We start from the raw sequence: 26,717 nt of genomic DNA, 5'->3' as shown, positions 1-26,717 counted from the left end.
TGGGATTACAGGCAGGAGCCACCATTCCCAATCTGAAAATAAGGTTTTTTTATGGAAATTGAGATTTTCTCAAGTATGTTTGGAATACCCTGTGCAATAATTATTCCAAGAACAGAGACGTTCTTAAGGACTGTTGCCATTGCATGTGGGTAAACTGCTGTGCATAACTGGTTTATTGAGATACTCAACAGTGACAGGATTTCAGTAGTGGTGTAAATGTCTTCTAATAACTTCTATATGACAGTATCCAGATAATTGCATCATGGTTAATTCACGGATCTCTGGTAAGTTGGTACTGTTGGCCTTATTTAAGGAATTTTCTTTTTTTTTTTCTTTTTTTTTTTTTTTTTTTGAGACGGGGTCTCGCTCTGTCACCAGGCTGGAGTGCAGTGGCCGGATCTCAGCTCACTGCAAGCTCCGCCTCCCGGGTTCACGCCATTCTCCTGCCTCAGCCTCCCGAGTAGCTGGGACTACAGGCGCCCGCCACCTCGCCCGGCTAGTTTTTTGTATTTTTTAGTAGAGACGGGGTTTCACCGGGTTAGCCAGGATGGTCTCGATCTCCTGACCTTGTGATCCACCCGTCTCGGCCTCCCAAAGTGCTGGGATTACAGGCTTGAGCCACCGCGCCCGGCCTATTTAAGGAATTTTCTAAAGGTCACCATTGCAAAGCTGGAGTTTGAACTTCTAGTATGCTATTAACTGATTTATATGTTAGAAACCACAGTACTAGAAATTGGTGGATGGGGAACTGTTAACTGAGAGATCTTACCCAGTTAGTCTGTCCCTGTTTCCTACTCTACTATGCACACGGCCATGTGCACACTGTCTTGTGATAATATAACCAGATCTTTCCTATATTTGGTCACAAGATAAACTTTAGGTGAGTTATACTGTGTGAGCATTACACGTTCTCATTGTGTCAAAGGCACTGGGTGTACTGTGTTTGGTGGTTTCTACATTTCAAGATAAGCTAGTGTGCTTGGATGTGTGGGAAATGCCTGTATCATTTTGCAATAAGGGAGATTGGGTGCTGTGATAATAATGGGGCTAACAAATTGGGTGGTAATTCATGGGCCTTGCAGAGTTCTGGTCAGTCTGATACCTGCAGGCTGAGGAGGTTCCAGTGAGGTTCATGTGGAAAGGGATGGGTTTGGGAACTGCTGGAAGCAGGGTCGTAGACCTGAAGCACGTGAATCCATGTGGAAAGCTGAGGCTGCAGGCGCCTGCGCAGTGCAGCTTAGTTCGTCGGCGCGCAGTTCTCCCGCCCTTTCCAGCTGCGCATCTTCCGTAGTTGGGCTACGCGAGGGGGTGCTCAGAAACCTCACACTTCTCGGGTCAGGGAAGGTTTGGGAGGATGCTGAGGCCTGAGATCTCATCAGCCTCGCCTTCTGCCCCGGCGGTTTCCCCGTCGTCGGGAGAAACCCGCTCACCACAGGGTCCCCGCTACAATTTCAGACTCCAGGAGACTCCTCAGAGCCGCCCTTCAGGCCAGGTGGCCTCTGCATCCACCCCTCCCGGCACGTCAGGAGCCGCGGGCGACCGGAGCAGCAGCAGCAGCCTCCCCTGCCCGGCGCCAGGCTCCCGGCCTGCTCAAGGCAAGGAGTGGTTGGGTGGAGGAGTCTCCTTGAGGCTAGAGGCCGGCAGTTCATGGAGGCTCAGGGACACGTGCGTGGTGGTTACCACAGTGAAGTTCAGTTGTGGTTTGATTGGGGCGTGAGATCAGAGTGCCCTGGGAGTTTGGTCTGGGTGATTAGAAGCCTTGACTTTTCAAATTGGTTCTATTGCAAGACCTTGATTGTGGATGGCTCAGTTCTGAGGAAGGCTGAAGTATCCCACATAACGTCCCTCAGAGTGTCTGACAAATGACAGTTTGTGCGTGAGTTTGCTGATAGAAGTGGTGAGCTGATCTTTGACTGCTGAATTTAATTCTCCAAATCCTGCTAGGGTGGGATAAAATAGAATAAATTGAACATTTCATCTAATTCAGGAAAATAATACGTTTAGTATTAAAAGATGTGGGCTGGGCGGTGGCTGACGCCTGTAATCCCAACACTTTGGGAAGCCGAGGTGGACGGATCACTTGAGGCCGGGAGTTCTTTCTACACCAGCCTGGCCAACATGGTGAACCTTCCAACCCCATCCCCCATCTCTACTAAAAATACAAAAATTATCTGGGTGTGGTGGCGCATGACTGTGGTCCTAGCTACTCAGGAGGCCGAGGTGGGAGGATGGCGAGTCCAGGAAGTCGAGGCTGCCGTGAGCCGAGATCGCGCCACTGCATTTCAGCCTGGGTGACACAGTGAGACCCTGACTCAAAACAAACAAACAAAAAAGATGCATGTCCTTCAAATCATTTATTATTTTACTAGTCTCTATTCATGACAAAGCATCACCATTTTTCACACACGATTGCAACACAATGGTAAAGTAACAAATACCAACTCCAGTGGTCATTTTTCAGTTCATCTCATGTGACCTTTCTGCTGCATTTAATGTTCTTAATTTCTTTATTTTTAGAAACAGTCTCGCTATGTTGCCCAGGCTGGTCTCAAACTCCTGGCCTCAAGTGCTCCTCCTGCCTTGCTCTCCCCAAGCATCGGGATTACAGGCATGAGCCACCACTGCCTGGCCTATTTGACTGGTCTTCTCTTAAACTCTCTTAATTTGGCTTCCTTGATTCCACTTGCCCCTGTTTTTCTGCTACCTCCTAGAGAATTGCTATGCTCACCTTTGTTCCCAAATTATGGGCGTGTCATTAAAGCTTTTTTCTTCCTAGGCCACTTCTACCTAGATGTGAATAACTCCACAACTCAGATCTCATCTACACTCCAGACTTATTTCAGACTGTCTTCTGAAGTTTTTATTGATGGACTAATGGATACCTCAAACTCACTATACGATTAATGAAATTCCTCTCTGCTTTTTTTTTTTTTTTTTTTTTTTTTTGAGACAGAGTCTTGCTCTGTTGCACAGGCTGGAGTGCAGTGGCATGATCATGACTTACTGCAGCCTCAAATTCCTGGGCTTAAGTGATCCTCCCACCTCAGCCTCCCGAGTAGCTGGGACCAAGGTGTATGCCCCTACAGACGGCAATTTTTAAAATTTTTTTTATAGAGACAGTGTCTTCCTACATTGCCCAGACTGGTCTCGAACTTCTAGGCTCAAGCGATCCTCCTGCCTCAGCCTCCCAAAATGCTGGGATTACAGGCATGAGCCACTGCACCTAGCCCTCAAACTCCTAAGTGTTCTGCCGTCCTTCTAGCTTACTTACTGTACCACTTACTTATGTTGAAAATGATCTTCTCATGTCCCTTGCCACTTGAATCAGTAGACCTGTATCTGCAGGTAAAAGATCAAACTCTTTTGAAGGATAGCCAAAGCAATTAGGATCAGTGTCTCATCTTTACAGATTTATCCCCCATCATTTCTTAATATTTATCCTGCTTTCTAACAAAGCTGAGCTACTTGCAATTCCTCTAAAGCAACATGCATGTTCACATTGTCAATCTAATCCCTCTCTTCATCAGATGCTTTGTCACCCACTTATTTTATCAGTAATGATAACATTCACTAATTTATATATACCTTCTTTGTTCTGGCTTCTTACTAGGCAGATGGTATCTTTGATCCTCACAATAATTCTGCAGAGTAGATTTTTTTGTTCCTGTTTTACAGATAGAACCAAGGCCCAAATAGGTGAACAAAGGTCCAAATTATGTTAGCAGCTGGGGATAATAATCTGCGCTCTCAAGGAACTTAAGGTTCAGTAGAGAAGACAGACTTAAAAATCAACAAATACACATTTAAGAGATAACTGTATTTGAGGTATTTACAATTTTTGAGGTATTGATAATTAAAGTATGGGGACAAAAGTGGGAAAAGACGTTTAACAGAGTAAGTGCACCTTGAACTGGTCTTGAAGAATAAGTACAAAGAAGAATGCCAGCCAAAGGGAAAGAGGAGAGAAGCTGGAGTGCATTCTTGAGAAAAACACATGCAAAGGAAAAGAAGATTCATGTAAAACTGCAAATAATTTTGCTTGGCTAGAGCAGGAGAGTGATCTATGTAGATAAACTTGGATGTAGATATAGTTGTGAGAATTAGATCTGGGAGACAAATTTTGCCCAGAGACCCCCATGTTCAACACGAGGTCTCTGGTTTTGATGACTGGATAGATGGTAGTAGTAGTTTCTGATACTGGGAATTTTGTAGGCAAAGCAACTTTTAGAGGGAAGATGATGAGTTCTGCTATGGACATGCTGAGTGTGAAGAGCCTGTGGGATATCCATATATTTATATTAAAATAATTGAATATAGGAAACTAGGGCTAAGAAGAGAGAAACTTGAGGGAAATATGGATTTGAAAGTTACCAGTATGTTGGGACCAGAGCGGGGAATATGAAGATTATATAGCAAAATAGAGGTCAAGGAAGTAGGAGGAGAATTAAGACAAGTGAATGAGTTTCAAGAAAGGGCATATAGTCTAAAAGTAGTCTGAGAACAAGAAACAGCCTTCTCCATCTCCAGTTTCCCTATCTCCAGTTTCTGGCAACCACTCTTCCTTAGCTCCCTAAAGCCTAAGAATGCTAATGGAGCACATTTTATGCTGGTTCTTTATGATAACACCCCTACACCCTGTCCACACCTTTGCAAATATTCTCTTTATCAAATTATCCCAGTTTGAGTGTATCATTAATTCCTGCTGGAACCCATATAATGAAGTTATATTTTACCGTATGGTGAGTATGGGGAGACACATGGGAATTGTAAGAAAGAGAGATACTGATCAGATTTGTTTTTCAGAAAGATTACTGGTGATGATTCGAAGAATAGATTAGAGAGGTGTAATACTGGAAGCAAGGAGAAGAAGTAGGAGACTTGCACGAGGACCAAAGAAGATTCAGGCTTAAAATGGGCTGGGAGGAGTAGAGAGGGCTTTAAATTTTAGTGATGTTAAAAAAAAGAATTCTAGGACTCAGTCACTGAATGTTAGGGTTGATGAAGGAGGAGCTGAGAATGTCTCCTAAGCTTATGACTTGAGTGACAAGGGACAAGCTGGTACAACTGACCACACTGGTAATAAAGAATTAATTTTGAGGGAAAGATAGAGTTCACTTCTGGACATTTAGAATGCTGGGAAGATATCTAAAGGTTTATGCCCAAGAGATAGATATAGTGTTCTAGAGCTACATCATCTGATAGAATATTCTGTGATAATAGAAACGTTTCATACTAATGCTGTCCGATATGTTAACTAGTAGCCATATGTGGCTTTTGAGCATTTGAAAATGTTGCTAGTGTGACTGAGGAACAGAATTTAAATTGTGTTTAATTTTGATTTAGTTAAATACTCACATGTGCCACTTTATTGAACAATGCAGGTATAGAGCTGAGAATGGTTTTTGCACTTTTGAAGCATTAAAAAATCAAAAGAATATTTTGTGATATTAAAATTATATGAAATTTAGAATTCAGTATATAGAAATAAAGCCATTTTAATTGAAATATAGCCATTCTCATTTATTTATGTATTATCTATGACTGCTTTTCTATGATAGTGTCAGAGCTGAGTAATTGTTACAGTGATTATATGGCCCACAAAGCCTAAAATATTTGCCATCTGGCCTTTATTTAAAAGTTTATGGGCTGGGCATGGTGGCTTATGCCTGTAATCCCAGCACTTTGGGAGGCTAAGGTGGGCGGATCACCTGAGACCAGCCTGGCCAACATGACAAAACCCTGCCTCTATTAAAGATACAAAAAAAAAAGGAGAAAACCAGCCAAGTGTGGTTGTGCACACCTATAATACCAGTTACTTGGGAGGCTGAGGCAGGAGAATCGCTTGAATCTGGGAGGCAGAGGCTGCAGTGAGCTGAGATTGCGCCATTGCACTCCAGCCTGGGCAACAAGAGTGAAACTCCACCTAAAAAAAAAAAAAAAAAAAAAAAAAGTTTATGCTGAGGCATGGTGGCTCATGCTTGTAATCTCAGTGCTTTGGGAGGCTGAAGTGGGAGGATTGCTTGAGGCCAGGAGTTTGAGATCAGCCTGGGCAACGTAGCAAGACCCCATCTCTATTAAAAAAAAAAAAAATTAGCTGTGTGTGGTGAGGTGCATCTATAGTCCATAGTTCCTCAAGAGGCTGAGGCAGGAGGTTACTTGAGCCCATGAGCTTGAGGCTGCAGTGAGCTGTGATCACACTACTGCACTCCAGTCTGGGCGACAAAGTGAGACCTTGTCTTTATAAGACAGTAAAATAGACTGGGCACAGTGGCTCCCGATTATAATCCCAGCATTTTGCGAGGCTGAGGTGGGAAGATCACTTGAGCCCAGGAGTTTGAGACCAGCCTAGGAAACATGCCAAAACCCCATCTCTACAAAAATACAAAAAATTAGCCTGGCATGGTGGCATGAGCTTATAGTCCCAGCTACTTGGGAGGGTGAGGTAGGAGGATTGCTTGAGCCCAGCAGTTCAAGACTGCATTTAACCAAGATTGCACCACTGCATTTCAGCCTAAGCTATAGAACGAGAATCTCACACAGAGACAAAAAGGAAAAATTAAAAGTTTAGCAACCACTGGTTTACAGTTTAAGAGAGTAGTTACAGCTATATACGAAGGCTTGAGAGTTGTCAGAAAATAGATTTTAATACAAACAAAGAGGAGAGATATGTCTGGAGATGTATAATGTTGATTTGTGAGGGAAAGCTTAAAAGTATAGAGCCCTGGAGGCCAACAGTTAAGAGGCAGAGGAAAAAGGAGATGGCAAAAGAAACTAAAAGTGGTTTAAAGAGAATTCAAGATAGAGAGTTGTGGAAATCAAAGAGAATAGGAGAACAGAGCCCAAACATTTTAAATTTTATTTTAGAACTTCTGTGTGCCAAGAGGCTATGCTAGGTTGTTTATGTACATTATTTAAAAATTTTATGACAATCCTGTAAAACAGGTAATATCTTACATCAGTAGATAAGTACCTAAATAAGGAACTGAAGCCAGTTGAGTCTAAAACTCTACAATGCCATTTGCATGGGGGAGAGAATTTCAATGAAGACATTAACAAGAGAAGGTTAAAAGAGGTCTAATAATTATTATACAAATGAAACATATGTCTTAGTCTATTTTCTGTTGCTTTTAACAGAATACTTGAAACTGGGTGATTTATAAAGAAAGAAAACATATTTCTTGGAAGTCTGGAGGCTGGGAAGTCCAAGGTCAAAGGAGGCACATTTAGTGAGGGCCTTTGTGCTGTTGGAGTCTCTGTAGAGTCCTGCAGTGGTACAGGGCATCACATGGAGAGGGAGCTGAGCATGGTAACTCAGGTCTCTCTTCCTCTTCTTATAAAGCCACCAGTCCTACTCTCGTGATAACCCATTAATCTATTAACTCATGAATGGATTAATTCATTCATGAAGGCAGAGCCCTCATGTCCCATCACCTCTTAAAGGCCCCGCCTCTCTCCTGCCACACTGGGGATTAAATTTCAATGTGAGTTTTGGAGGGGACAGATATTCACACCTTAGCAACATATCTGGTATATTTGAAGATTAAAGGGTAATTTATGATTTTAGCCAGAGTGGTTGCAGTGAACTTGTAGAGGCAAAAGCTATATTAGCATATTTTCATATATTTATCAATAATGTCATTAATTTTGTTATAATCTGTTTATTTTTAAAAATCATTTTCACATGAAGTTTTATAGAAAGTGAACATAGTGGCTGGGTGCAGTGGCTCACGCCTCTAATCCCAGCACTTTGGGAGGCCGAGGCGGGCGGATCATGAGGTCAGGAATTTGAGACCAGCCCAGCCAACATGGTGAAACCCCGTCTCTACTAAAAATACAAAAATTAGCCAGGCATGGTGGCGGGTGCCTGTAATCCCAGCTACTCGGGAGGCTGAGGCAGGAGGATTGTTTGAACTCAGGAGGTGGAGGTTGCAGTGAGCCAAGATCATGCCACTATACTACAGCCTGGGCGACAAGAGCAAGACTGTCTCAAAAAAAAAAAAGGGGAAAAAGAAGAAAGTGAACATGGTATAAATTATAATGATTAATACATCACTGCATAATTCAAATATTTAAGAATTGACTGTTAATTTTTCAAATTTAGGTTCATACTTTGGAAACAAAAGAGCTTATGCAGAAAACACAGTTGCATCAAACTTTTCTTTTGGTGCAAGCTCATCTTCTGCACGAGATACTAATTATCCTCAAACACTTAAAACTCCATTGTCTACTGGAAATCCTCAGAGATCAAGTTATAAGAGCTGGACACCACAAATGGGATATTCAGGTAAAATAAGTGGAAGATGAACCTAGATGATCTTTTGAAACTTAAAAGTTTTGTAAATTATAAATTAGGGTTATCGAGTTCATTTGAATTTATCTATAACTGATATGAATGAAAAATAAATACATTAGTTTACCTCTATCCAAAATTTGAGTCTAGATTAATAAGGCAACATAGTGTCTGATATTGTTTGGTAATAAATGCAGGTCTACATTATTTTAACCATTCTGACAAAAAACACACAAGAAAGAGAAACCTCTCCCTTTTATACGTGATATCATTTAAATCTAAAAGTTGACCCTGATATTACTAGTGAGTGGTTTTTTTATACTTAAATTTTAATTTTTATCTAAATCTGTGAGATTTTCTTGAAGAGCAGATAGATAAAATAGGTTTCCATGTATAACAGTTTTCTAAGGTATATACAACAGAATTTCTTGGTTACAGGGTGTGTTATGTAAATGCATATATTTACAAGATAATGATAAATTACTTTTTAAAGTAGTTCTACCAATGTATAAATGGTGGTTAAGTTTATATTAGATCTACAGAAGTCAGTTTTAGCACTGTAGTAGAATATGACCTTCTGTTTTTTGTTTTTTTTTTTTAATTTTTTGAGACAGAATCTCGCTGTGTCACCCAGGCTGGAGTGCAATGGTGTGATCTCGGCTCACTGCAACGTCTGCCTCCCAGGTTCAAGTGATTCTTCTGCCTCAGCCTCCTGAGTAGCTGGGACTACAGGCGCTTGCCACCACGCCCGGCTAACTTTTGTATTTTTAACAGAGATGGGGTTTCATCATATTGGTCAGGCTGGTCTTGAACTCCTCACCTCATGATCCGCCCACCTTGGCCTCCCAAAGTGCTGGGATTACAGGTGTGAGCCACCGTGCCTGACCCTGACCTTTTTATTTTTAAGGAGAAAATAAATACCAAGTTCCAGTGGAAATTCAACAGACATACAAAAGACATCTCTAAAGTTCTAAAAATACGTTTATGCTGTTATCTCTCTGTTGTAAATAACATAATAATGAGCATCCTAATGCATAAAGCTTTTTTCTGAGTCTCTTATTATTTCCTTAAAGCGCACCCTTAGAAGTCAAATTACTGAAACATAGGGAAATTAGGGAAATTACCTTTTTTATTATTTTTTTTAATTACCATTTTTTGTTTTGTTTTTGAGACGAAGCCTCATTCTGTTGTCCAGGCTGGAGTGCAGTGGTGCCATCTCGGCTCGCTGCAACATCCACGTCCTGGATTCAAGTGATTCTCCTGCCTCAGCCTCCCAAGTAGCTGGGATTACAGGCGTGCATCACCATGCTCAGCTAATTTTTGTTTTTTTAGTAGAAATGGGGTTTTGCCATGTTGGCCAGGCTGATCTTGAACTTCTGACCACAAGTGATCTGCCCACCTCGGCCTCCTAAAGTACTGGGATTACAGTTGTGAGCCACCATGCCTGGCCAAAATTACCATGTTTTAAGGATCTCAGATATATTGCCAAATTTCTTTCGAGAACTGGGCCAATTTTTAATTCTATCAATAGTGTATAAGGAAAGCCAATCTTACTCTATCCTCATCATTACTAACTTCTAAAATTTATTATGATTATTGGCCAATTTAATGATCATCATCATCATAAGATTATTATTAGCCAATAATCATAATCATAATTTTATTGGTTAATTTATTGGTTATTATGGTATGCTCTATTAATAATGTGTAAGAGTCCACTTCAACATTTGATATTGTCAGACTCAGTATTTTTCAACCTAACAGTTAAATACTACCTATAGTCTGAGTTTGCATTTTCCTAATTACTAGTGAGATTATCTTTTTCTGTACTTTTGGGCTATATATCTTTAATAATATTCTGTGAAATTAATGTTCATGTGTTTTACTCATTTTTCTTTAGGCTTATTTTTCTGGATTTGTAGCAATACTCTATATATTCTGAATACTAAATTTTTTTTTTTTTTTTTTTTTTTTTGAGAAGGAGTCTCGCTTTGTCACCCAGGCTGGAGTGCAGTGGTGCGATCTCGGCTCACTGCAAGCTCCGCCTCCCAGGTTCACGCCATTTTCCTGGCTCTGTCTCCCAAGTAGCTGGGACTACAGGCACCTGCCACCATACCCGGCTAATTTTTTGTATTTTTAATAGAGATGGGGTTTCACCGTGTTAGCAAGGATAGTCTCGATTTCCTGGCCTTGTGATCCGCCCACCTCAGCCTTCCAAAGTGCTGGGATTACAAACATGAGCCACTGCGCCTGGCCTTTTCTGTTAATTTCTATGTTTCCAGTTCTTTTTTAACTCCGATGGGTCATTATGTCTAGCTGTGTGCCAATATCACACCATCTTTAGCTTTATTATAAGTCTTAATATTTTGTAGGACAGCCCTACCACCATTACCCTCCACAGGCTACCTTATTTTTCTTTAGAGTAGCCTTGGTTCTTCTTGGCCCTTTGCTTTTCCATATCAATTTTGGGCCAAGTTTTCAAGCTCCACCAAAAAACACATTGAGGTTTTGATTGAAATTATAGTTATACTGAACCAACAGATCCTTTAGGGAGAATTGAAATAAGAGGCTAACTGGTATCTATAGATTGCATTATTTTGTCCTCTTGATTAAGAATTTCCTCTACAATAGATGGTAGACATTCACATGGGATACAAATATTTTAAATTTTAAATTTAAGATTTATATTTTAAATCTTAGAGATCCATTTATATGCTCAAATGATCTTGTCACCAATCTGTCAATCATATTTCTTCCAAGTCCCAGCCATCTAGGTAAACCATTATCGACTGCTTATAAATGAATCTAAATCTGTACTTCTGGCCATCTCTCATTCCAGACATGGTAAACAACCAAATGTACTGCTGAAAATTCTGCCCAGATGAGAGATCAAAATGAACAGGCCGGACTTGGTGGCTCATGCCTATAATCCCAACACTGGGAAACTAAGATGGGAGAACTGCTTGAAGGCAGTCCAGCATGGTCAACAAGTGAGACCTCGTCTCTACAAAAAAAATTAAAATTTGCCAGGTGTGGTGGCATGACTGTCATTCTAGCTACTCAGAAGGCTAAGATGGGAAGACCACTTGACCTCAGGAGTTTGAGGCGCAGTGTGCCATGATTTCATGCCATTGCACTCCAGCCTGGGTGACAGAGCCAGACTGTTTAAAAAAAAAAAAAAAGTCAAAAAATATAAGAAAATAGTAATGAATATAGAATATCTCAAGCAAGGAAGGAGGAGTTTCTTAGCAGAAAAGCAGTGGAAGAAATTATACAGAGAAAGATTGTCTATGCAAAAATAGAAATTTTTGAGATAACGAAAGTATCAAGATTAGTAGCAACTGTAAATTACTGTCATTGATTTACACAGTTCCCATAAAAATATACTGGAAAACCTTAAGACCTAGTAAACATTGTATAAAATGATGTAAACATCTCTAAAAAGGAAACAATATAGATAACAATGGATATATTAAATTATGTTCAGTTTCAGTAGTACTTTTAAAAACACAGATTTAAGTGGCAGTCCATTAAATTAGCCAATAATCATAGTCATAATGAATTCTAGAAGTTAGTAATGACGAGGATACAGTAAGATTGGCTTTCCTCATACACTATTGATGGAATTAAAAATTAGTCTAGTTCTCAAAAGAAATTTGGCAATATATCTGAGATCCTTAAAAATATGCTTTGTTTCAGTAATTTGAGTTCTAAGGGTGCATTTTAAGGAAATAATAAGAAAACCAGAAAAAACCTTTATGCATTACGATGCTCATTATTGTATTATTTACAACAGAGAGATAACAGCATAAATGTACTTTTAAAACCTTCTAGGAAATGTCTTCTCTGTGTACTGAATTTCAACTGGTACTTGGTTTTTATTTTCTAATTAAAAATAGGAAGGTCATACTCTATTACAGAGCTTAAACTGACTTCTGTAGGTTTAATATAAACTTAATCACCATTTATAACATAACGTTCATGGGGAAAAGGTTTCTGAGACCTGAACACATAGATTTTTAAGTGAATCCCTAAGTTTACTGTTGACTCAGATAACATAAATACTTAAGTTTTTTGTGGGCATTGTAATAGAAGAATGGAAGAAGAAATGAATCCAGGTCAGGGAGGGAAAAGAGGGAGGAAAAGGAGTTAGTAAAAAGGTTGACAAGGGAACAAAAGACTAGTTTGCATCTTTGAAAATAAAATTTTAGAAATTTTTGGTCTGGAAAAAAAAAAAAGAAAAAATAAATTTTTAGTCTGACTTTTTTCATATGCTAATAATGCCCTATATTTGAGTAATTTCATATACTTTATAAAACACTTCTATATGATTACATTAATTCTTATAATAATCTTGTGAAAAAGTTTGGTATTTCTAGTTTATAGATGAAGAAATGGTAGTTTTAAAAGTTTAAAAAATTTACCTGAGCATTCATAGTTTGTAAGGCACAGATCTCAAAATCAGTAATGTATGTAATGGTTCATAGCACCAGCTCTGGAACTAGACTGCCTGGGTACAAATGCTGTCTCTACCAGTTACATTGATGCCTCAGTCTCCTTATAGCTAAGTGGAAAAAATGATGGTGTCTATTTAATAGGATTGTTGTAATAATTATGTGAGTTAAACTAATTAAAGAACTTAGAACATTCTTGACACTTAGTAAGCACTTAATAAATGTTGGATATGTTATTATAATTTTAATTTCCACATTACACAGGTATCTCATAATTGGAATTCATAGTTATATAATGCTTAATTTTTTTGTTTTTTTTTTTTGAGAAGTTCTTGCTCTGTCACCCAGGCTGGAGTGCAGTGGCATGAACGCAGCTCACTGCAGTCTCAACCTCCTGGGCTCAAGCAAGCCTCCCATCTCAGCCTCCTCAGTAACTGGGACCATGGAGATACATGCCACTACACTCAACTATTTTTCAGGGTTTTTTTTAGAGCTAACATCTTGTTATGTTGTCCAGGTTGGTCTCAAACTCCTGGGCTCAAGTAATCCTCCCACTTTGGCCTTCCTAAGTGCCAGGATTACAGGTGAGCTGCCATGCCCAGTCCCAAATAGCTTTTATTTTATTTTTTTATTTTTTGAGATGGAGTCTCACTCTGTCACCCAGGCTGGAGTGCAGTGGCACAATCTCAGCTCACTGCAAACTCCACCTCCCAGTTTCAAGCAATTCTCTTGCCTCATCCTCCCCAGTAGCTGGGATTACAGGCACACGCCACCACACCTGGCTAATTTTTGTATTTTTAGTAGAAATGGGGTTTTGCCATGTTGGGCAGGCTGATCTCAAACTCCTTACCTCAGGTGATCCACCCACCTCGGCTTCCCAAAGTACTGGGATTACAGGGTTGAGCCACCACACCCAGTCTCCAAATAGCTTTTAAATGACAGAATAAGGTAAATAATCTGTTTTCTGACCCAAGTCCTTTTATGACTCCATTCCAATAAAATAGAAAATAAGACAATTTAAAATTTGTTATTTCTAATTGTGAAGTCACTTTTTGGCAAAATGCTCTGAGAATTAACATTTTTATTTGGTCTAGTAATGAAAAGTTATTTTTTGATGAGAAAAAAATGGTTATTTCCTTGTCTGTTAATACAGTAGCCATGTCCTAGACTAGATATGCTTTAAGATCTTATGTGAAAGAATGAGAAATGATTATTATCAGGTTGGGTGTGGTGGCTCATGCCTGTAATCCCAGCACTTTGGGAAGCCGAGGCGGGTGGATTACCTGAGGTCAGAAGTTTGAGACCAGCCTGACTATCATGGCGAAACCCTGTCTCTACTGAAAATACAAAAATTAGCCGGGCATGGTGTTGCATGCCTGTAATCCCAGCCACTTGGAAGGCTGAGGCAGGAGAATCACTTGAATCCAGGAGGCGTAGGTTGTGGTGAGTCGACATCACGCCATTGCACTCCAGCCTAGGCAACAAGAGCAAAACTCCGTCTCAAAAAAATAAATAAATAAATAAAAAATAGAAATGATTATTATCGATGTTTATATCTTTTCTTTATTTAAAAATTTACAGCTTCATCCTCATCTGCGATTTCTGCACACTGCCCATCAGTTATTGTAGCTGTTGTAGAAGGGAGAGGACTTGCCAGAGGTGAAATAGGAATGGCAAGTATTGATTTAAAAAACCCCCAAATTATACTATCCCAGTTTGCAGACAACACAACATATGCAAAGGTAAGTATTAATAATCCTAGAAAATGGCTGCTCTGTTAGGCAATATCTAGATCTAGATTTTAAAGTCAGTGCCTTCCCAATTTGTTTACTTTTTGGTAGAATAAAGGTTATTCATTATGTCAATGTAAATACTCGGAATTAAAATAAAATTGTCTTGTATCTGATTTTTATTTTTTAAATATATTTTGTCCAAAAAGAATGTGCTTTACTGTTACTTGAATAAGCTATTGTTAGTATTAGTTTCTAAAATTAACATCTTCAAATTAATAATTTCTGGATTTATTCCAAAGGTAATACATGTGATAATGTGGTATTGATCATAATCCTTAAAGACACAATCCCAAATGCCATAATCCCAATGTTCAAATCTTGAAAGATCAAAATCCTTAATGCTGAAATCCTGAAAGCTTAATTCTAGGGAAGGGATTAATGTGTTTTTGGTTGTACACAAGATAGTTGCATCATGTTAGACGCATCATATTAGGCAGAACTACTACCTTGTTATTTTCTTTATTTGGAAATTAGGTATGGTTTAAGGAGATGCATAGGGGTGCTAAATTGGCAAGGGATGGACTTGTGGATTTAAGTATAGGTGACAACTTGACTTTAGTAAAAAATACCTAGTAAAGCATTATTTGGGCTATGTCTGTGAGGTTGTTTCCAGAGATTAGTGTGTGAGTCTGAGCGGACTAGGTGGTGAAAATCTGCCCTCAGTTTTGGTGACCACTTTGCAATTGGCCAGGGCCTAGAGAGAGCAAATGCAGAAGTTGAATTGGTCTCTCTCTGAGAGCTGGGACAGACGCTTCTGCTGCTGCCTTGGACATCAGAAATTTGACTCCACAGAAGTTCATTATCATAGCATTGACTGTGTATAAGCATTGTGTGTATGCATAAAAATGTTGAAATTTGTTTGATAAATGAAGACATGTCCTTTTTGTACATCATTTATTTGTGAAAGATAAAATTTATTTCTTGAAATCTCAGCTCTTCAGGCAACTGTGTATGTGGTGACCCCTAGAAGTTTTTGATCTAGCTCATCAAAAGACTTAGATTGTCCCTGGTGGTATTTCAGATGACTGTATTTATGAAGCTTGGTGCAGACAATTACCAACCACAGTGATATGCATTTATACATTTTGCTATTTGACTAATTTCTATGTTTTGACTAATGTTTTTGTGAATACAGTTTGTCTGCTCATAACTGTTATTATACCTGTGTGACTGTCATTAGTACACTTAAGTGTTTATGCTTTCAAAAATATATGTTATTATTGCCTATTTTATTGTGTAAAGTGGTCTATGAATTGTTCTGTTGTGTTTTTGTTTCTCAAATAAATCCCCTTTTAAAAATGCAACTCAATGTCTTTAAAATTGTTTTTGAAGTTATTTCTTCCAGAACTGTGTTTTTGGGATTTCTGTCTTTTGGTATTGGGATTTTGGCGATTTTTAGACTTCAAGGATTTTGCTCTTTTGGGATTTTGACATTCAGGATTATGCCTTTTGAGATTGTGTCTTTCAGGATTATGGCCCAAACCTGTCCTAATGCTAACTCCAAAGGGTTATTCCCACTAAACTGTATTTGAACTATATTTTTTCAGAGGCAACGAAAGCTAGTATCTTAGATCAGTCATAATTTAGCCTCTTAACTTCTTGCCTTCACTTCTTATTTTGCCTTCATTTTATATCACTCATCATTCATTTGGTCCGCTTGCCTATTGTCATGGGAATTTGCGTGATCTATCAGGTAGAGGTAGTTTACTCCTAATTTCTATGTTATTTAATCCAATTATTATTTTATTTTATTTTTAAAAGGTCTTGCTCTTTTGCCTAGGCTGAAGTGCAGTGGTATGATCATGACTCACTGCAGCCTCCCACATCAGCCTCTTGAGTAGCAGGGACCACAGGCATACACCATCACATACAGCTGATTTTTAAATTTCTTTTTTGTATAGATGAGGTCTTGCTCTCTTACCCAAGCTAGTCTCAAACTCCTAGACTCAAGTGATCCTGCCCCCTCAGAAGCTGAATTGCTTCTCAGGTTCCCAAAGTGCTAGAATTATAGGCATGAGCCATTGAGCCTAGTTAATTATTATTTTGAAGATGTGATCTAGTGTTTTATTTCTAGTGTTTCATTATTTTTTGTTTCTCTTCCCTTAGTTCCTCTTTATGGTCCTCCAGTATGTAGACTTCCCTTTCCTAATAATTAATTTTTTATTATTCTTAACAACCTTGATGATATTAGTATTGCGTACTAACTACATCTGTAGGTGTTTTATACTTTTATACAATTTCAAAAGAGTAGGAAAAAAGTTTTTAAAAAACAGGAATGTTAGACAAATTGAGAATTTCTGTGTTTAGAATAGTTCTAAGAAATACACCTTATTTTATGAAAAGCTAAGGCATAAGGCAGATGTTTCTCATCTGTGTTTACGTACTTTTCAACACTTAATCTGTACCAGTGTGGCCATACTGATTGTATTGCCATAGTTACCCTTTGTTTTTTGAGACAATGTCTCACTTTGTCGCCCAGGTTGAAGTGCAGTGGCACAATCTTGACTCACTGCAACCTCTGCCTCCTAGGTTCAAGCAATTCTCCTGCCTCAGCCTCCCAAGTAGCTGGGATTACAGGTGCACACCACCATGCCTGCCTAATTTTTGTATTTTTAGTAGAGACAGAGTTTCACCATGTTGGCCAAGCTGGTTGTGAACTCCTGACCTCTAGTGATCCACTCGCCTTGGCCTCCCAAAGTGCTGGGATTACAGGCGTGAGCCACCTTGCCCGGCCCATAGTTACCCTTATTGGATGTATGTATATTTTTCATGGAGATGGATAAAATACTAAGTATAAGTATTTATTTTAAAAAAATTTATTTTGGGAATACATATTTGATAAGTTCAGATTAATTTTTGAACTTAAGGCTGTTAGAAACTATTACGAGTAAAATATAGCCTATTTTATGACAGTATTTTATATTAGTAGTTGTATAGGAGATATATGTTTAATATACTACCATTAGAAATATATACATATATATTTTGTTGTTGTTGGTGGTGGTGGTGGTGTTTGTCTGTTTGTTTTTGAGACAGATTTTCCCTCTGCTGCCTAGGCTGGAATGCAATGGTGCCTAGTGCAATCTCAGCTCACTGCAACCTTTGCCTGCTGGGCTCAAACAATTCTCATGCCTCAGCCTCCTGAGTAGCTGGGATTACAGGCATGCACCACCATGCCTGGGTAATATTTGTATGTGTGTGTATATATATATATGTATTTTTTTTTTTTTTAATAGAGACAGGGTTTCACCCTGTTGGCCAAGTGAGTCTCGAACTCCTGGCCTCAAGTGATCTGTCCACCTCAGCCTCCCGAAGTGCTGGGATTACAGGTGTGAACCCACTTGGCTAGAAACATATTTTAATTGAAATATATCATTAGGACAGTTATAATTTTGTGTATCTATGAATTAATTTTAAATACTTATCTCAGAAAAATACGAACTTTTTTTTGTTTCCTAAGCTTTATTTAAGAAATTATTCAAATGATTTCAGGTGATCACTAAACTTAAAATTTTGTCACCTTTGGAAATAATAATGTCAAATACTGCTTGTGCTGTGGGGAATTCCACCAAGTTGTTCACTCTGATCACAGAAAATTTCAAGGTAAGTGATGTTTACTGTTTGTAACATTCAAGATCTAACCACTTATTTATTTATTTATTATTTATTTATTTTTTTGAGATGGAGTTTCACTCTGTCACCCAGGCTGGAGTGCAATGGCGTGATCTCATCTCACTGCAACCTCCAGCTCCCGAGTTCGAGCGATTCTCCTGCCTCTGCCTCCCGAGTAGCTGGGACTACAGGTGTGTGTCACCACACCCAGCTAATTTTAGGATTTTTAGTAGAAATGGGATTTCACCATGTTGACCAGGCTAGTCTCAAACTCCTGACCTCAAAAGATCTGCCCGCCTCGGCCTCCCAAAGTACTGGGATTACAGGCATGAGCCACTGTGCCCAGCCCTAATCACTTTATTTAAAATTTATTTAGTAATATCATTATAAAGAACAATAATTTTAGTAACTTTATATTTAGCATCCTAAAGTAGTCACTAAATACAAATCCTAATCTAAGGGACTATTAATACAGATAATAAAAATGATAAGGAATTTACTTATTTGATTTGGCATGCTTGATCTACTTTAAACAAAAGAAAAAATGTTTTAGGTAATAAGGAAGTTTCTCCCATTATACAAGAGGCAGACCCATAGAGAAAGCATAGGTTTCCCTTACACGTATTTTCCTGGAAACTACTTATTGTGCTGTCAGACTGGTTGAAATTGAAATTCTTAGGAGATAGCACCTATCAGCAAGTACCTTTTTCTATAGGGAATTTAATTTGTATTACAGAATTGTTTCAGCTTCCCCTGGTAACATGTGCTGCCTTACGATTAGCCTGCTACTCTAGTGTCCATCTGTAGGACTGTGGTGGATAACCACTGTGGAACCTTATCCAGCAAGAATGTGGACTGTGGCTCCAAACCAAGTAGACAGCATTGCAGTTGGAATAATTCCTTAGGAGTGCAAATTATTTTCAAAATATACTATATATATATATATATATTTTTTGAGACGGAGTCTTGCTCTGTCACCCGGGCTGGAGTGCAGTGGCTGGATCTCAGCTCACTGCAAGCTCCACCTCCTGGGTTTACGCCATTCTCTTGCCTCAGCCTCCCTAGTAGCTGGGACTACAGGCGCCTGCCACCTCGCCCGGCTAGTTTTTTGTATTTTTTAGTAGAGACGGGGTTTCACCGTGTTAGCCAGGATGGTCTCGATCTCCTGACCTCGTGATCCGCCCGTCTCGGCCTCCCAAAGAATATACTGTATTTTGTTATGTTTGTAGACTTATCTTTTACTTTAACATATTTGGAACCAAGCTGAGGTTTGGAGTCTAATGAGTTCCTTTCCCATTCCTAATATATTCAGCATCTGCAGTCATATAAGATTTGTCATAGTGCTCTTAGAGATCCTGTATAGATGAGCTGCCTTTGACTCATTGCCAGAGATAGTCCCTATTCTAAATCTATTGTCTCATTAGACAAATCACTTTATCTGTTCTTTTTCATTTATAACTTTACACTTCTTTTCATTATGCCTATTTATCCATACCTTTCCAACTTTCATGTTTTGTTGTTGTTGCTGTTGTTGTGATTAGGTCTTATAATTCTTTTGGTTGTAAGTAACAGAAATCTAATGCAAACTACCTTATGCAAAAAAGGAAATGTATTGGCTTATGTAACTGGGAAGTCAATGGTTGAATAGATCCTGTTCCTACTGTCAAAGGTAAACAAAGCCAAACACTAGCTAAATATTTTAATCAGTAATATGCTGTCACAACAGAGAAAAGAGTCCAGTGTGGACTGAATTGAACTTCAGTTTATACTGGGCATTTTAATGGGAGAATAAGGGAATAAGGAGGAGTAAGCACAAGCTCATTAGAGTCAGGGAAGTAAAAAATTATTACAACAAAAAGTAAGACCGGTTGCGGTGGCTCATGCCTGTAATCCCAGCACTTTTGGAGGCCAAGGCGGGAGGATCACGAGGTCAGGAGATTGAGACCATCCTGGCTAACGTGGTGAAACCCTATCTCTACTAAAAATACAAAAAATTTAGCCAGGCCTGGTGGCACGCGCCTGTAGTCCCAGCTACTTGGGAAGCTGAGGCAGGAGAATCACTTGAACCTGGGAGGCGGAGGTTGCAACGAGGCGAGATCGTGCCACGGCACTCCAGCCTGGGCAACGAGCAAGACTCCATCTCAAAAGAACAACAACAAAAAATCTGGGTTTGCTGACTGGCACTTACCGAAGTTAGGCTCCTACTCTCCCACAGAGAATAGGAGACAGGGACCCTATCTTTAGGTGTTAAGTGGAATACACAGTTCCTTTTTTTTTGGCAGCCTGAGTTTTCTTAGGCTGGCATTTTACAAGAGGTTAAGGTCATCCTAGGGATGTGACTTTGAACAGTTAGAAACACTGTTAGTGTTTCGTTCACGTCTTTATAGGCTGGATGGAGGGTAGTTGAGAAGAAGGCTCATAGTAGCCCAGGTAGAGTTTGGTCAAAGAGAGAATCTTTATCACTACTCTCATTCCCCATATCATCCTTTTTCTACTGCAGATAGTTTACTTCTATGAGATTTAAGAAGATGATTGCTAATGGCTCAAGGTTGATGTCGTCTCAGCTTAGCTAACCCAAAGGGAAAATAATTTCTTTATTCCAGTGTCCACGTATGAATTCCAGGGAAGGATACTGACTGATCCTGCTTTGTTCATTTTCTCACACATTAGAGTAATCACTATTTCTTGGGGTAGATACACTATGATTGACTAATCCTTTTGCTGTGGGATGCAGAATACTATGATAGCTAGGCCTTCCAGAATCACATGGAATGGGGGATAAGTCCTCCAAAGGCAAAAACAACATAATTTCAGTACATTTGAATAGTAAGGCAGTACAGCATAGTGCTTAAGAATAGAGAAGTCAGATTGTCCCAGTTTCAAATCTTGACTCTAAGTAACCTAGTACATGACACTTAGCTTCTTTGAGCTTCAGTTTTTTAATCAGTAAATTAGGAACAATAGGAGGTACCAACCTCCTAGAGAATTGATATTGTATATAGGGTAATCAGAGATGGCCTTGTTGATAAGGTTACATTTGGGCAAAGTTCTGAATGGAGTGAGGGAGCAAGCCATGGAGGTATTTGTAAAAGTATTCTAAGTAGAGGGAAAATTCAGTATTATTATTATCATTATTACTATTATGACTACACTTACCATAAGAAGACCTTCATTAACCAGGTGCAGTGGCATGTGCCTATCGTCCCAGGTACTTGGGAGGCCAGAGTGGGAGGATCACTTGAGCCCAGTAGTTCAAATCTAGCCTGGGCAACATAGTGAGACCCCACTCTTAAGAAAAAAAAAGGACCTGCATTAAATCAAAAGCAATATGAAGTAAAAGGAAAATGGACTTCAAAGAAATCTAAATTTGAGTCTCAGCTTTGGCACAGATCAACTGTATAATATCAGAAAAGTTACTTGACTTTTCAGAATTTTATTTATATGAAAACCAGAGTTAATAAGATATGTCCCTACTTGGTCATGATATTTTTTTCATTCTTAACAGCTCTTATGTAGTCCATTGATATAATATTACCTTTTCTTAACCATTAGTTTTATTCAAAGGAGGCAAACCTTTTACTTAACAACTTGACGCTTTTTAAAAGTTCCACACTGGTAATTCCAGCAATTTTGGAGGCCAATGTGAGAGAATCACTTGAGCCCAGGAGTTTGAGACTAGCCTGGGCAACATAGGGAGAACTTGTCTCTGCTTAAAAAAAAAAAAAAAAATTAGCCAGATGTAATGGTGTGTGCCTGTAGTCCCAGCTACTCAGGAGGATGAAGCAAGCAGATTGCTTGTATCCTGGAGTTCAAATTTGTAGTTAGCTATGATCATGCTGCTGTACTCCAGCCTAGGCAACAGAGTGAGACCCTGTCTCAAAAAGATTATAATTTTCTCTTTGTTCTAAATAAATTCAATTCACTTTATGTAAATAGTATATCATAAATAGGTAGAATTGGTGTTTTCATCTTTTCACCTAGGACATTATAAGAATCTACCCTTTCTCAATTATGATAGACTATGGAAAGATGAATACAAAACTGTGAAAAGTTATTTTCTATACAAAAAATTACTAAAAGGTATAGACTGTCACGTTTATTTTTATTATTGTATCTAACATATTCCCTTAAATCTCATAAGAGTAAGGTCTAATAAGAGATACAAACTGTACTATAATTCACTTAGCGAGGATAATCATTTTTATATAAATAAGAAAAGTTCTTATGTAAATGTTGAAATTTTTATACAATATTTAAGTCACTTACCTAGTTACGAGCATGTGTTTAAGAAAGCAGTTTTGGGCAAGCGCATGGTACTTCAAACTTTATTTTGAAGTTAAAACTTCTTTTCAGAATGTTAATTTCACTACTATCCAAAGGAAATACTTCAATGAAACAAAAGGATTAGAGTACATTGAACAGTTATGCATAGCAGAATTCAGCACTGTTCTAATGGAGGTTCAGTCCAAGTAAGTTATGTATTTATTTATTTTTTTACTAGCCCACAGCTACCAATATCATATCAAGTAAGTTATAACTTAAGGAAAGCAAATAAATCTCCAGTGTGAGTTCCACAAGGGCAGGGACTTTTGTCTGTTTTGTTCTCTGCTGCATTCCTACCACCTGGAAAATTCCCTGGTTCATAATAGACAGTAATTATTGAAATAGTGAAATAGTTAACTAAAATTTATACACAAGGCATATATTGCTAACTTAATTTATATAGAATTTTTCCAAATTAGTCATAATCTATTGGCCTAATTGTTGCTACTCACTTTGGAGTGAAAAGCTCAAGTAGCTATAGTAAACTGGAAATGTGAGGGCATAGAAGCGAAACACAGGTGAAGATGTGTTCCTGTTTCTTTCTATCTTTACTCCTAAAAGATTCAGCATGAGACAGAGAATGATATTTTTGGAACACATATTTCCTAGAACATACGAAATAGATACTTTCTTTGAGCCAGATTAGATTACCTGTTTACTTAGTTAATAACAATCATTCTCACTGAGATCATAACATACTTCTCTATACATTGAGACTTGATTCTACCGTTAAAGTACCAGATTTTTCCAGGCTGGGCACAGTGACTCATGCCTGAAATCCCAGCACTTCGGGAGGTCAAGGAGTTTGAGACCAGCCTCAGCAACATGGCAAAACCCCATCTCTACCAAAAATACAAAAATTACCTGGGTGTGGTGGTACATGGCTGTCATCCCAGCTACTTGGGAGGCTGAGGCAGGAGGATTGCTTGAGCCTGGGAGGTGGAGGTTGCAATGAGCCGAGATCATGCCACTGCAGCCCAGCCTGGATGACAGAACCAGACCCTGTCTCAAAATAAATAAATAAAGTATCAGACATTCCCAACATTATCTGAATACTTAGAATGGTACATCAAAAATTGATGCAAATTACCTTTGATTGAATGTTATCTCCTAAAACAGGATTTATCAGAATTTAAAGTCCCTTAAGTGTCAGACTTGAGCAAATTATTTATTTTCATTAATTTTTATGATTTAGAGGTTATTTACCTAGTTTTCAAAAATATGAAATACCTGGTGTACCTTTTCCTTTTGAGTTTAAGCAATGCTATGCAAATATTTATAATTTTTCTTAAATTAAGGGGAAATAGATAATTTTTTAATATTAATGACTTATAGTGATGTATTATTGGTCATCTTTTAGGTATTACTGCCTTGCAGCTGTTGCAGCTTTGTTAAAATATGTTGAATTTATTCAAAATTCAGTATATGCACCAAAATCGCTGAAGATTTGTTTCCAGGGTAGTGAACAGACAGCCATGATAGATTCATCATCAGCCCAAAACCTTGAATTGTTAATTAATAATCAAGACTGTAGGTAAGATCATCCATTTTTTTCTTATAAAATATATAGGTATATATTTTTTTTCTATAAATAGTTACTTTAAAGTTCTTTTTTTTTTTTTTTTTTTTTTTTTTTAAATTTTGAGATGGAGTTTCACTCTTGTTGCCCGGGCTAGAGTGCAGTGGTGCGATGTTGGTTCACTGCAACCTCTGCCTCCCAGGTTCAAGAAATTCTTCTGTCTCAGCCTCCCAAGTTGCTGGGACTACAGGCATGTGCCACCATGCCTAGCTAATTTTTGTATTTTTAGTAGAGATAGGGTTTCACCATATTGGCTGGGCTGGTCTCAAATTCTGGATCTCAAATTATCCACCTGCCTCGGCCTCCCAAAGTGCTGGGATTACAGCCATGAGCTGCTGCTCTCAGCCTAAACTTCTTTAAATTATTTGATGGAGAATTGTATTTAAGAGGTAGGGTCTTGCTATTTTGTCCAGGCTGGTCTCAAACTCCTGGGCTCAAATGATTCTCCTGCCTCAGCCTCCCAAGTAGCTGAAATTATGGGCACAAACTGTCATGCCCAGCTAATGGTGGAGAAATATTGAATAAGCATATTTTAAATCATTGTACTGTTATTGCTGAACTGGTCAGGTGTTTCACCAAAATCAAGTTTTAAAAAGATGTTTGTACTAAATAACAAAAAGCAACCCCATTCAGAACTGGGTAAAGGAACTTAATAGACACTTTTACAAAGAAGATAAATAAATGGCCAGTAAGTACTCAAATATTTGTTGAGTATTAAAATGAATCAGGTTTTTTATATGTATTATATGAAGTTGTTCCTTTATGAAAGGAACTTAATAGAGCATATGAAAATATGCTCAACTTTACTAGTCATTAAGGATCTACAAATCAAAACCACAGTTAGATACAACTTCACATCCATTAGGTTATAGGTTAAAATTACTCTGTCTTTGACTTTCTATGATATCCTATGTTATCATAGCATAGAAAATCAATGACCAAGCCTGGTAGTTATTACAAAGTGTTTTATATTCAGTTTTACCTTGTCATGTTTCATACTTTATCATTATTTGTCATTATCATTGTCAAACATTGTTTGACTTCCTGCTATGTATTAGGGATACAGATACTTAAATAATAGAATGTCTGATCTCCAGGAGTTAGTATTATAGTTGAAAGGAACAATTGAGAAGTCTTTTCACAGACTTAAATGAAAGAATCCTCAGGTTAAAAGATGGATATTCTACCTACTGAACTATCTGAATAGCTGCAATGCTTCCATAGGCTTACAGCCTGTTCAGTGCAGTCTTACATCCATTGATTTCTATAACAAATGGGAGGTTCATATGTGCCCCTTACTTCCTTTGTTCCCACAGAAATAAGTTCTCAAAAAAAAAAAAAAATTGTACATGTGATGGGAGACCCCCCGCCCCAGCCAGTTGGTATGAGTAGTTTCCTACAAATGTGTTTAAATTGGTATGACTAAAATCTGGTAGAATGATGACTAAATCTTAAAAGTCATTCTTGTTTCCTCTCCTTTCACACCTCAGATTTGATCCATCAGAAAATCCTCTTGATCTAGCCTTCAGAGTATATACCAGTGCTGGATCACTTCTCACCATTTCCAAGGCTACCACCCTAACCCAAACCTCTATCATCTTTAGCATAAACTACTATAATAGCCTCCTAACTTTTCTTTCTGCCCTCTTCTTACCTTCCTATAGTTTATTCTCAACATATTAATAGTAGTCAGACTGTGATATCCTTTTAATCCAGAAATCAGATCTTGTAACTCTTCTGCTGAAAACTTTCCAGTGGCTCTCCTTACATTTACAATAGAATCCAGACTCTTTGGCCTACAAGGACTTCTGTGTCCTGGCTTCTATCAACTTCTTCATTCATCTCCCTCTATTCTTACCCCCACTTGCAAAGCTCCACTAACCTTGATCTTCTTTTTTGTTCTGGAGCCAGACTTCCTGGGCTTAAATTACTGCCATGCTACTTACTTGGAAATCTTAGACAAGTTACCTAATTTCCTTGTATTTACGTTCCTTCTGTTGTAAAATGATGTGGCCAATAATAGTGTCTCTCTCATAACATGGTTATTAGAATAAACAAGTTAATACATTTAAAATGCTTAGAACAATTCTGGGTACATACTAAGTATCATTTTATGTTAGCTATCCTCATTATTGTTGTCATGATTCCCATCCCATCATCATCGTCTTTGCTGCCTTCTTTTTTAATCATTCAGTTCTCAACTCTACTGTCAAATTCATAGGGAAGTCTTTCTTAATCAACCTAACTAAAGCAACCATCCTGGTCCTTCTCTGTATATTCCTGTTTTTTTAAATTTTTTAAAATTTTTTGAGACGGAGTCTCACTGTGTATCCCAGGCTGGAGTGCAGTGGTGCAATCTCGGCTCACTGCAAGTTCCACCTCCCAGGTTCACGCCACTCTCCTGCCTCAGCCTCACAAGTAGCTGAGACTACAGGCGCCTGCCACCCAGGTCCAGCTAATTATTTTTTGTATTTTTAGTAGAGACGGGGTTTAACCGTGTTAGCCAGGATGGTCTCGATCTCCTGACCTCGTGATCCACCTGCCTCGGCCTCCCAAAGTTCTGGGATTACAGGCGTGAGCCACCACGCCTGGCCTGTTGTTGTTTTTGTTTTTTTAACAGTTTCTGTACCTGAAATTATTTTCTTGATATGATTATGTGTTTATTG

At 38.5% G+C, this 26,717-nt stretch overlaps 1 protein-coding gene across 1 annotated transcript in view; it reads left to right on the top strand.

Moving 5' to 3' along the window:
* Nucleotides 1-1,261: 1,261 nt before the first annotated feature.
* Nucleotides 1,262-26,717, top strand: part of LOC105482664 (mutS homolog 4) — a 117,753-nt gene continuing 92,297 nt past the window's right edge. Inside the window, exons 1-6 of the mRNA XM_011742882.2 lie at nt 1,262-1,595; nt 8,102-8,284; nt 14,326-14,486; nt 18,030-18,140; nt 22,503-22,618; nt 23,833-24,006. Coding sequence (XP_011741184.2) covers nt 1,355-1,595; nt 8,102-8,284; nt 14,326-14,486; nt 18,030-18,140; nt 22,503-22,618; nt 23,833-24,006 — 986 coding nt within the window. The 5' untranslated portion in view covers nt 1,262-1,354. The remainder of the gene's footprint in view (nt 1,596-8,101; nt 8,285-14,325; nt 14,487-18,029; nt 18,141-22,502; nt 22,619-23,832; nt 24,007-26,717) is intronic.

The sequence above is a fragment of the Macaca nemestrina genome, chromosome 1, assembly GCF_043159975.1.
Source record: "Macaca nemestrina isolate mMacNem1 chromosome 1, mMacNem.hap1, whole genome shotgun sequence".
Classification (NCBI taxonomy): domain Eukaryota; kingdom Metazoa; phylum Chordata; class Mammalia; order Primates; family Cercopithecidae; genus Macaca; species Macaca nemestrina.
This window is presented reverse-complemented; position numbering and strand designations above follow the sequence as displayed.